The sequence below is a fragment of the Boleophthalmus pectinirostris genome, unplaced genomic scaffold (genome assembly GCF_026225935.1).
Source record: "Boleophthalmus pectinirostris isolate CB_2022bp ecotype Guang Dong unplaced genomic scaffold, ASM2622593v1 HiC_scaffold_12, whole genome shotgun sequence".
NCBI classification, from domain to species: domain Eukaryota; kingdom Metazoa; phylum Chordata; class Actinopteri; order Gobiiformes; family Gobiidae; genus Boleophthalmus; species Boleophthalmus pectinirostris.
In genome coordinates, this window is record NW_026571018.1 from 16,136,713 (window position 1) to 16,149,552 (window position 12,840).

At 36.4% G+C, this 12,840-nt stretch overlaps 1 protein-coding gene across 1 annotated transcript in view; it reads right to left on the bottom strand.

Annotated features, from left to right (window-relative positions):
* The window catches only part of cblb (Cbl proto-oncogene B, E3 ubiquitin protein ligase), a 94,229-nt gene that overhangs the window by 59,223 nt on the left and 22,166 nt on the right, over positions 1 to 12,840 (bottom strand). Inside the window, exon 4 of the mRNA XM_055148214.1 lies at positions 852 to 998. Coding sequence (XP_055004189.1) covers positions 852 to 998 — 147 coding nt within the window. The remainder of the gene's footprint in view (positions 1 to 851; positions 999 to 12,840) is intronic.

Consider the following 12,840-nt stretch of genomic DNA (forward strand, 5'->3'; position numbering starts at 1 on the left):
CTGATAATTGTGCTGTCATCACCCAATGAGAATTCACAATAAAGACTTCAACTTTTTCATTTCTCAATTCATATTTTTCCATCAATAATAATTACTGCTTTAAAGGTGCACTGTATAACTTTTCTGTTTTCATCCATGTCTCTGTCTGGAATGTTCCACAGTATGGTATTAAACGTTTTATCTTCATGGAGACCAAACCAGACAAAGTTACCGGTCAGATCTGTGAAGAGGCAACCCTGCTCACAGCCAGAATGCCAGTATTTTTGAGCTATAAAACCACCTGTAACTGAAAAAATGTAAGGTAGAGCTGTTTAATGTCATACTGTGGGACATTCCAAGCAGAGCAATGACATATTCATAGAAGCATGCAGGTAACAGACCCCCCCAAAAAAGTTACATAGTGCAGCTTTAAATACTTCCGTTTGTATTCTGCTGACTCGTTTGTTTTATATCCCCATGATGAGCACACTGGGAACTTGGTCAACTCTGACTGGCCCGTTTAAGATCATATAATAACAAAATAAACATATTTTATCATTTTACCTCTTGCATGGACTAAAGCTGCATTGATTTTATTTTAGAGGTGTTTTTTTAATGACATTTTTAATAAGGCAATCTCACTTTTTCATTGCTTAGTCATAACATAAACTCTTACCAGTCTTATCGGCTCGTCAAACAATGCTATTTACTGACTTTTATAAAGAAATACAATTAATATGAACAGAGCTGAACAGAGTTAAGCATTTTGACCCGGCCCTCCACAGTATTTTCTCTTTCTCATGTGGCCCCATGGAAAAATAACTGCTAACCCTTGGTATATAGTATGATGTGTTATGTTGTGCCAAACGTACTTGTCTCCAAAGAATCTCCTCCAGAAGTCTGCGGCGTCGGCCTTGGTGATCCTGAATGTGTCGCCCTGAAACTGTCCCCCAGGAAACAGAGCTTTGATTTCAGCCAGCATGTGGCTGAAGATCAGGGACAACTTCGTCAGATTCCTCCTACACAACACAGAACACAACAGTTAGTCCCAGAACCACACACATAAAGAAAGACACACACTCACCACATGGAACAGATCTGACACTCCACTCCAAGTTTACAATACTGATCAAAAGGGCAGGTAGGTGAATATTTACTTCAGAGTTTAACAGAAGTCAAAATGAATGTTACATTATATTCAGGTTTGATAAGGTGTATTGTATGGTTTTCTGTTTGTTGAGTTATTAAATTTAATGACACGGCCTTGATTATGACAGATAGTAGAGAAAATATGGAAAATATCAGCATTTTAAAGTTTTTATGTATGTTTTTTTGTATAGGCAGCTTTTACCCTGCCTATACAGAGACTTAGGTGTGTGTGGTTTCCTCATCTTTGACCTGTTCACCATCTTCATTCCTAATGCCAAGTGAAACTTTTGCAAAATGTCACAAGAAATATTACAGTACATTTCAAGAACTTGCTCTGACCTCACCTTAATTAGTTATTTTTTATTGTACACATAAAAGATATCATAAAAATATCCATGTTCCATGCTTCATGGGCATAATTTGATCAAAATGAAAGAGGCTTCTGTGACTTATTACATGTGGCTCAGTGTAACTTGTCCAGATAACAACACGGTAAATGTGAAAACGCTGAAAACCACAAGTCCTATTTGAAACACTTTGAACTGTGGAGAGTCTGTCCACTCCAAAGCCTGCCCCTCTGCTCCACAATTCTGTTTTTCTAAACTAATTTATTCCCTTCAGTTCTGACTAAAAACATAATGTAACATTCATTTGCATATAAATGATGTTAATAATCCACAAAGTGTATAAAAAGTCAATAAAAGCTGGAGTCTCCCTCAGCTGGTGGGGTAAATCTCCTCAATGAAGAGCAGAACTTTGATGGGGGACTGTGTGGGTGAGATTAACGCTGGAAATAGCTGAGATAGGGACAGAGCAGTGGAGGCTCAATCCGGACTCATATAAGTCTGAAAGTATTCCTTAATCCTGAGGAAGCAGGAAGGACACTCCAGGAGTCCTTTCTCACTCTCCCTTTGTGAAGTGGAGGTGATTGGGGCTCTTCCTCTCCTCTGGGACCAGGATTTGTCTGGCACTCCTTGTGAGATTAAACTGTAAACACTACACACAGTACACAGCCGAGGTGCAGGGTGACTTTGGAGGAGGTATGGGCGCAGGGACAGAGTGGGTGTGCAGGCTGTGGGGTGCTGATAACCAGCTTTATGAAAGGGGTTTGGAGCTCCAGGCAAACTTCAAATACTTCTATCAAACCTGTACAAAGCTCCTCAGCGATTCATTGGTGTCAAGGAGCAGCCACGCGACAAGTTTGGGCTAATAGTTTTCACAAGTGTGTGGTTTAAAATGATGAAGGAGCTACATGTGGTTCTCAAACAAAAACAAAGTCACACATGGGACACAGCAGGAGTTTAAAGTGTCCGTATTACGCTATTTTCTGATCTGTTATAAGCATGAAAACATACCTGTAGTAAGGCTGTGCAATTAATTGAATTTTGAATTTTGTGATTTCGATTTGTGTGTCAAACGATCTCCAAACTCATATAATCGAGTTGAAATTATTTAGCTTAACAGTTTATTTTGGGATATTTTTTATAAATAAGTATATATATATATTTTTTTAATATAGAGATTGTAGAACCGCTGGATATATAGTTTATTTTGGATACACTTATGTTTTTCTATGCCTTATTTCATGTTCAAAGTATATTTTATTCATTTTATCTTTTACACATCCCAAAACTGTTCTAAGGTCCATATTTGTAGCCAAAGTGTTTTGTTTTTTTTTTTTGCATCATGTAACTAAAAAAATAATCGTTTGATTAATCGTGATTTCAATATTGACCAAAATAATCGTGATAATGATTTTCCATAATCGAGCAGCCCTAACGTGCAGTTTTGTTTGATTTCATTCACACACATGCAAACCCTGAAAATATAGGCAGTGTTTTTCTCTCAAACAGAAAACACTCTGTTCAACCTTGTGATGTCATGTGGCAATACAGGAAGTCCTCCACTGTGTTTTGAAACTATGCACACGCTTACTCAAGAATCATTTCATAATATCAGCTCTGGAATTGTTGAACTAAAAGTAAAAAGTAGCAGTTAACTTGAAAACTATTGCCTTACGACATCATGAGGTGGAACAGAGCATTTTGAGCTTTGGAGGTGTAGGTAGACTAATAATAAAGGATTACTCAAACATATTCACGTGAATGAAACAAAACACAACTCCATGTATGTTTCTGATGAAGTAAAAACATTCTAACATGGCTAAAATCTCAGAAAGTCAATTGTGAGTAATATAGGATCTCAACAACACAAGTTAACGTGAGAATCTTCAGTACTTGTTAGCTGACATTTCTAGGTCAAATTCCTGGCTGACTAAAGACATGCTCTGTGCATCGTTTAAATGGCTAAAAGGGGATGTGGTGGTGGCAGAAGCTCTCAAAAATATTACAACTATGTAAACAGAGAAGTGCTAACAGTATTTTTGTAAGTGAAAAGGCTGATTAAATTGTTTAGTCACTCCCAAATCTCCAAATGACTCGCTGCATGCTTTCGCCTTTTAAACGTGGCCCAAATAAATCTGTATAATCCAAATAAAATAGACAAAAAACGTCAAGAACTACAGCCATTGACATTTCTAAACTCCATAACATAGCAGTAACAGAATTCTGCTTGGAGTGTGACAAGTCAACCACACAGAATATAACAGAAGAACATACTTAGAAAAGGGGACAAACTGTCAACGCATGCATCCTGTGGCCAAGTGTCATGTACGAATGCATCAGCTTTTTCAGTTCTGACACCACTTTCGATACTATAGCTTTAAAGATGCACTGCGTAACTTTTTGGCTGCTTGTTTCTAGGGATATGTCATTTGTCAATCTGGATTGTTCCACAGTATGAAATTAAACAACTCTGCTTTACATTTATTCAATTGCAGGTGGTTTTATAGCTCGAAAATACCTAGAAAAACAGGCATTCTGACTGTGAGCGGGGTTGCCTCTCCACAGATCTGACCTGTAACGTGATCTGGTTTGGTCCCCATGAAGATAGAAGGGTTAAAGCCATACCATGCAACATTCCAGACAAAGCAATAACATCTATAATAAAAGCAGTTGACAAATTCTCCACTAGAAAACTTACATATATATAAACCGATACCAGAGAGAGATTGAAAACAGCATTATTTCCTTTAAACAACAATAAAATAAGACAAAACTGATCTAAATGTGTTAGCTCTCAGGCAACTATAGAACAACTTTAAACATTATGAGACTTTCTGAGCCGACCTGTAAATACTAGGCATGTAACAATAACTGAAATATCGTGATATTGTATCGTCAAAAATCTCAAAATAATATCGTGGGCTGTCACAAGATATCGAATTACAAGTTCCTTTGCTTAAATGGATTGTTTTATAGTAGCAACAACTTATGTACATTGGAAACTACATATCCCATGATTCATTTCAGCGCAGACAACATGAAGAGATATGTTTTTTACTTGAATTCTTGGGATTATGGTGGGAATAATTCAGACCAAAATCTTGTCAAGGTATTTTAAAAGCAAAAAAGTGTCCTATCTAGAATTATATTAACCTCAAATCTGGATATCATTAATCCCTAGTAAATACCTTATTACGTTGATCATCCTGCAATTTTTACAGTATTGGCGCCAATATTTGATACCAGTATTGTACTGGTGCATCTCTAATGTCAGTGCGAGTGATATCACAGTAAGAGACATTCATTTCTGAAACTGATGTGCATGGAACATTAAACTGAATTACAGGTTTAAGTCAGCCAAAACATCAACATGTGTGGTAATGTCTGCAAAGTGACATCTATAATCATACCCACTGAAGGCTTAGTGATACTTTGCAGCTGATGTCGTCAACATTTCCTGGGGGTGTGACGCTAACTGAAAGCACTAGTCTATCTGAAGCTCTGTTACTCTAATTTGACTTCATCTGAGTTTTATTTGAACACAATCTGACCAGAAAAAGTGGACTTGGTTAGAATTACAAGAGGAGATCTGATTTGTGCTGTTAAACAAGTCTCACTCACATAAAATTACAGTCACAAGGTAGCAACAGACTTCCAGTCACCCTCACCTTTTTATTTGTTGACATGAAAATGAGTTTTGTATCTATTTTGTATTTTTCTTGAGTTTCTCTTGACATCTTAAAACTTTTTCATCTATGTTTAATAATTTGTGCATTGTGTCACCATGGTAACTACTAAACATTCCACCAATAAAGATACATGAAGAACACCCCGAGCGTGCTGTCACTGCAAAATAACACTTCTGCTACTTCCCCAATAGTTATATACTGATATCACATCGAAGCAAACTGTAAACAAGCATCATAGAGGAAAATGAAATATCCGTCGGGCATGAAGTCTTCAGAGTCTGGCATGTTTTAAGATACAGTATGACGTAATGGAGGAAATGAACTACTAATAACTTATAACCCGGGGCCTGGGGCAGTACAAAAGTTCTACTGTTGTCTACGGACAACAAGGATAAATGAGTCTGATTACCGAGGCTGTAAATACTGGCTTTTATCTTGGAAAAGTGGCCACATCCTGCAATCCTCTGCCCCTGAGAGACAGTCATCAAATATAGTTCAGATGAAACAAATCCTGTACACTATCTGCAGTGTTCAAAGAGTTAAAGTTGCATTATGTAACTTTTCTGCTTGTTTCAATGGACTTGTCTTTGCTTGGCCTGGAATGTTCCACAGTAAAACTCTCATACATTTATTTGTTTACATAGGTGTCTATTGACAAATGCCTTAGAAAAACATGCTTTCTTTACATCCCCATGGGCACGAACAAATAGTGGACTCTACTACAAAAAAAGTTTTTAAAGATGCACTGTGTAACTTGTCTGCTAAAAGGTTGTTCACCTGCTTGTCTCCATGGAGATATGCCTAGAATGTTGCACAGTATGACCATAAATTTAGCAGTCTCCAAGCCAATCTTGTAAGCCAAATGACAGGTTAGATTTATGGAAAGGCAACTCCACTCATGGATGATTTCAAAGATATTTTTGAGCACTTAAGCACCTGTAGCTGAATAAATGAATACATGCAAAAGACAGATAAGTTTAATACTACGGCTGTGGACAATTTAAAACAAAGCATTAACATCTCCATGAATGTGTGGAGAATTCATCAGTCATCCAGGTAGAATCCATGGTAAAGGGGAAATTAAATTTGTCAACTGGACAAACGTTTATTTAGGTCAAAAACGTTTCACAGCTCATCCAAGCTGCTTCTTCAGTTCTGATCAGAATGCTGGTGGACACTTCCTTATATCTGCCTAAAGGGAGGAGCTAACTGCAACTACACTGAAACTAACACCCTACTTGTACAGTTTCTGTTTGTTAGCTAGATCTATTTATCTGTACTGAGTGAGGGAACATATTTACATAATCATTCAGGCTCATGTCAAGTGTTTTGACACCTCTGGCCCTGATTTTTTAGGTTTGAATTTCAGTTTCGATTCAAAATGAAAAAAAAAATAAAAATTCAGACAACATAAAGTCCCAGTCTATTTCAAACCTACAAACACTTTAAGACAGAAACTGGTCCACCCAAAGGACACAACACAAAGCCACAAACAAAGTAATGCGGTCTACTCCATTCAATGAAGCGAAGACTGCAGTGAACGTTACACTGGAGAAACGAAACTGCCACTTCACAGAAGGATGTACCAACACAGACGAATGAGCAATAGTGGACCTCAGTCTGACGTACATCTCCAACTAAAAGCCATGGGCCACTCATTTGAGGACAGTGAGGTGCAGATCTTAGGGTGCGCCTCCAAATCAGTGCCTCCACCAATCACCTGATGAGTGAGAGTGTGGTCGATAGCTCCCTCACACAGAGAAAAGAATTGGTTTGAGAGGGGAGTTAAAGAGGTTATCTATGTTAAGAAAGACAATGGAGGAAATGAAGGCCTCAGACCTCATCTGTCTCCCAACTACAACTCCATCCTCAAACCTAAAACTAAAAGAACAATAAGGGTAGCCAGGTCAGGGCCAGAGGTCTGAAAACACTCATTATGGGCCTGAGCTAATATGTCCTCTCACTTAGTACAGATAAATAGGCCTAGCTAACTAACAGAAACAGTAAACAAGTAGGTGTGTTAGTTTCAGAGTAGTTTCAGTGCAGTTAGCTCCTCCCTGCAGGCAGATATAAGGAAGTGTCCACCAGCATTCTGATCAGAACTGAAGAAGCAGCTTGGTTTGTCCAACTGACAAATTAAATTTTTGCCATCTCCATGGAGACAAACAGGTTGCAAGTTCCTTCCAGAAAAGTTACACAGTGCACTTTAAGTGTAAAGTTTAGCTCTGCCAACTATATATTAAAAGATATGAACAAAATACAAACTGTGGCTCTGAATATAACCATAAAATAATCTTGAATGAAAATGCTACCAACAGGTACCTGGAGCTTAACACCACGACCACCCTGTTGTTTTCTATATGTGTGAATGAATTCAGTGCAAACACATTCACTGGCACCTCTTGCCTGATAATGTATTTAAATGTATGTGTATGTTAAACTGTAGGTGAGAAATAACGAACTGCAATGTCTCACGCACAGTTTCGCAGCTGCACATAAACCTGACTTAGACAAACTTTATTACACTGCAAAAAATTTAATCTAGCCAAGTTAAAACCTTCTTAATTCAAGTCATCTTATCATGATTTTAGCAAATTTCAGTTGACAATTAAAATTATCTACCAATGAAGCATGTACTTAAACACACAATACACAAAACTGACTGATGTTTTAATGTTGTTACTTCCTCAAAAACATACCTGGAGTTGTGTTTTGCTTCATTCACACATGTCAGAGTAATCCTTTCTTATTCGTCTGTCTACATCTCCAAAGCTCAAAAATGTCTTGTTTTGAGCTTTGAACTTGTTCTGATACAGCTAAAAATCATTCTAAAGTTATTCAGGAAAGGTTCATTTCTGTCCTGTGAATGTGGCTTTTTTTGTATTGATACCTGCTCAAACTAGTAACTTCAGTTAGTTTTAGTGTTAATTATTATCTGATTTTCTATAGCATAAATACACTTCTACTGTGTTTTAGCTTTAGTTTTGGTAAAAGCAAAAACATACACAGCTGTGCAGTGACTTTTCAGAGACAAACTTGGTGTAAACTGTTGGGATGAGACACTGGCAGCAGCTGCATCCTCTGGTTCAGTGAGTGTGACGAGTGAGCTGCCACATGACTTCAGCTCTGCACTCACTCTACAGGACTAAAGCATCAGGCAAAACAACAGGAAACAACAGGCAAAACGTAAGGAAATATCTGGGACTGTTGGTGTAATAACAAATACCATGCATTTTATTGAATTGTTTTAAAGAGTCAAGAGGTGAGTGATATTATTAAAAGACATGTTAGAATTACCTCATCAAAAACATACCTGGAGTTGTGTTTTGTTTCTTTCATGCATGTTTGAATAACTCTTTATGTATTTGTCTACATCTCCAAAGCTCAAAATGAAAAAAAGTGATGTCATACAGTGGTAGTTTTCAAATTACCAGCGATCTTTTAACTTTATTTAGTAGAAATTGGAAATTCTAGGACTGAAATTATCCAATTGATTCTAGTGACGGTGTAGGGATTTTAAAAACACATTGGAGCCTGTAGGGGTGTAATGATACGATATTGTCACGGTATGAACGTCACAATATTTTTTGCGATATCGTGGGAACGCTCACGATACGGTGGGGAGGCTCACGATTAGGGATGCAACAAGATCCAAATCTCTCAATATTTTCACGATATACATGTCATGGTAGGATATTTATTGCAATATTTTATGGAGGCAAAACTGTTAATACGCAACTTTTTCCTCTTAAAATGCCTTGACAAGACTTAATCCAAAGAATTAAGACTTACAAGTGTTTAAAACTGTTATTTCTTCTTGTAGTCTGCACTGAAATGGAGCAAAGGATCATGGTCTATGTAGTTCCCTCTGTCTTTTTTTTAGCTATTGATGCACATTAACTTTTAATTTAAGCAAAGAGACTTGTAATTCAACATATTGTGATGGTCCACGATATTAATGTGAGAACTTTGACAATGCGATATCATGATATTTCCGTTATTGCTACATCCCTAGGAGCCTGTTATTACCACATGACATCACAAGGTGGAACAGAGTGTTTTATGGTTGAGAGAAGAACTCGACCTAAATATGCAGGATTTGAATGTTAAAAATGTGTAAATGAAACAAAACACAACTCCAGGTATGTTTGTGATGAGGAAACAACATTACATCCCTTTAAAAATATCAGCAGCTCCAAACTGTGCCATTCGTGACTCACTTCTGCTCCAGTGTGTTTCACTAACGCTATGATCAATGTCAAATCTGTTTGGTGAAATGATTACAAGATGGCAGATGCTGCGTACTCTATGTCCTTGACCACGATGCGCACACACACACCCCACACACACTCACACGCACGTACACACACACTCTATCATGAAGATGACTCAGGCTCCGAATGCCACCACGAGCAGCAACACGACTTGTTTAGCAAATACGTGGTCCAATTCCGTTAGCAGCTAGCGCCAGATGTGTTCCCGTCATACTCAGTAGAGATAAACATAAAATAAATTGGATTTTTTCTGAGTGATGAGAATGAAATAAAGAGGTAAGAGGTAAATGGGAGGCAAGTGAAAAGCAGCACTGACAACTAGAACCTTTACAAAAACATTCTAAATTCCAAAATAGGGTTGTAAAAGTATTGAAAATCTGATATTAACTGATGCTGAAACTAGTATCGAAACTAGATACTCATTTGAGCAGGTATTGATACTAATTAGTGTCCCAGATTCCAGACAGTTAGTTGTAAAAAAAAAGAAAAGATAATTAGGTCACAGATAGTAATCTTAAGACCAAACTGTTTATCTTAGCTTTGTGGGGAAAGCGCTCTATAAATAAAGAGTGATCGATTGATTGAAAAAAGTCACATTGACAGGATAGAAATAAACCTTTTCTGAATAGATTTAATGATCTTGTTTATAGTCAAATGAACAAAGTGTTTCATTTCATCACAAAACATCCAACATAGACTATAAATACAAACTTTTTTTTTGGTTAATTTTTTTTATTTGTTTATTTTTTTGTCTAAAAGTTATGCAGTGTTGCTTTAATATAATGCATCTTGAGCTGTGTCAGAACAAGTATAAGAGCACATAAACTAGAATACACCCATGGATCACTATGCATCATATCTGGACAACTGAGGGATTACACAGATATAATATTAAAGAAAGTATGATTTAAAGTTGAAAATCACATTCTATTGTCTAAATCAGACCTGGGCATTGTACACATACGACCCTTTGGTTGACTCTGACCGGCCCATTTAAACAAATTTAGAATTACAAAATAAACACATATAACATATTTAATTTTACCTCATGCATGGACTAAAGCTGCATTGTTTTTATTATCGAGGTGTTTTTTTTAATAACTTTTTTTATAAGGCAATCTCACTTTTTCATTGCATAGTCATAACATAAACTCTCACTCTCATCAAAACAATGCTATTTACTGCTTTTATTTTATTATTATTATTTTTTAAAATAAAGAAATACAATTAACATTAGGCAGAAATTAGTTAAGCATTTTGTCCCGGCCCACCACAATACTTTCTGTTTCTCATGTGGCCCCATGGAAAAAATAATCACACACCCCTGGTCTAAATAAAGAGTATTTTTAATTATCATAATCAAAATCAGTGTTGAGAATCGAGTCTATTCCTTAGTAGGGTGACGGGGGTTGCCCAGTAATAACAAGCCAGAACCATGTCACTGATATCAGATAAAAGTTGATTGTAATATCAGATAGAGGCTACATTACATATTTAATAAACCACAAATGACTAATTAAATACAATTTCAAAACTAGAAATAGTATTTTTTCCATCTTTTGTAATACAAAAGAAAATCTGTCATTTCTACCCTGGAAATTCAAAAATGTTTTATTAAATCAGACCTATTGTGCAAAATCCGAACTTCGTAGAACTTTTAACCATCTTCTCATTTACCCTTTCGGTTGTATTTCGTGATTCACACATTTATCTTTATTCTTCTGTATTCAAGACGCCATTGCTTAGATCAACCCCCGTTTTCACCACCACCAGCATACGCCCACTGCTCTGTACATACTTCAGTCTCCAGTTTTATTTTCTTAAATTATAATACATGGATTTGGCAATGTTGCAAAGTCATATTGATCTAAAAAAAAAAAAAAAAAAAAAAAAAAAGATATTTAAGGAAGAAATTGGACATAACAAAAAAATAATTTAGGGAAGAAAAAATTCAAAACGAAGGTGTGTAACTGTGTAACTTCTAAAATGGAGGGTCTGACTAACTCCATGGAGATGTTATTTCTTTGCTTGCAATGTTCCACAGTAGGGCATTAAACATATCTGCCTTGCATTTGTTAAATTACACGTGTTTCATAGCTCAAGAATACATTAAAAATGTGAATTCTTGCCATGTGCAGCCTTGTTTCTCCATAAATCTGACTAGTAACCTGTCTCCATTGGGATTTCCAAGTTTATTTCCATACTGTGGAATAATAAATGCAAAAAATGTTTTATTTAAATTAAAACTAAAAGACATAGCATATTGAAAGGTCTACAGCGTCACGTGTGTGTGTGTGTGTGTGTGTGTGAGTGTGTGTGGTTAAACAGACAAAGCTAACCCAGTAATTTCATGCTCTTGCAGTCACCATTAGTCCTGTAATCAGCTGAGGGACAGGCCCCAGACACACTCTACTGAAACACACGGGGACCGGCTGCACTTGTTTACATTATACAATCTGAATTTCAAGCCTTGTGTTGTCATGGTGAAGTGCTCTGCTCCAAACTCCCCCAAACAACACTAAAAGCACGCAGCATTCTCCGTCACTACTGGGATAAACTGTGTATATTGTGGCCTTCTTGCATCATGACAGGGAGGAGGGTGACTTCATCCACACTTTACTCAGAGCTGGGCCTGTCCTGGGTGAGTTAAATGTGTAATCTGCATGGTGGACGAAGTACTCAAGATTGTTAAAAGTATCACATGAAAAAGCCTACTAAGTAAAAGTATTTCACACAAGTGTTAATTGGTTAAAATGTAGTGATACTGATTTAAAAAATTATACATATTTTAGTAAACATTTGCTATATGAATTGATTTCTTATTTTTTCTTATGAATGTTGTGTATTTACTTTTGTTTGCTGAAAGCCAAAGCTTCAACTCAAAACCTTTAGTTGGGATGTTACCACAAACATGGTAAAAAATAACCCCTCAAATCATTTGGAAAGTACTTTTACTTTTCAGTCCTGTTCAAAAATGCAGTGCAGTAGAATGTACATATAGTTGGTCTCAGATGTAGTGAAGTAAAAGTAAAAGTTCCCACTGTAAAATGTACTTAAGTAAAGTAAAGTAACCAGAGGTGCACTGCATATAACTAAAACCCCAAAAAAGATAAGATGACTTGAATTAAGAAAGTTTCATCATGATTAGAGTACATTTCACTTGATATGTAAAATTATCTGCCGTGGGAACAAGACTTTTGGCACCTAAACTACACCTACACTTAGATAAGAAAACCAACTCTTTGCACTTAAAAGGTGAAACTAAATGTAATGTTGCATGAATTAAGAAAAACAGATTTATTCCATCGTAGATAATTTTATTTGTCAAGTTCAATTGACTCAAATAAAGTAAAATGTTCTTAATTTAAGTCATTTTAACTTAACTAGTTGTTGCTTTTTGCAGTG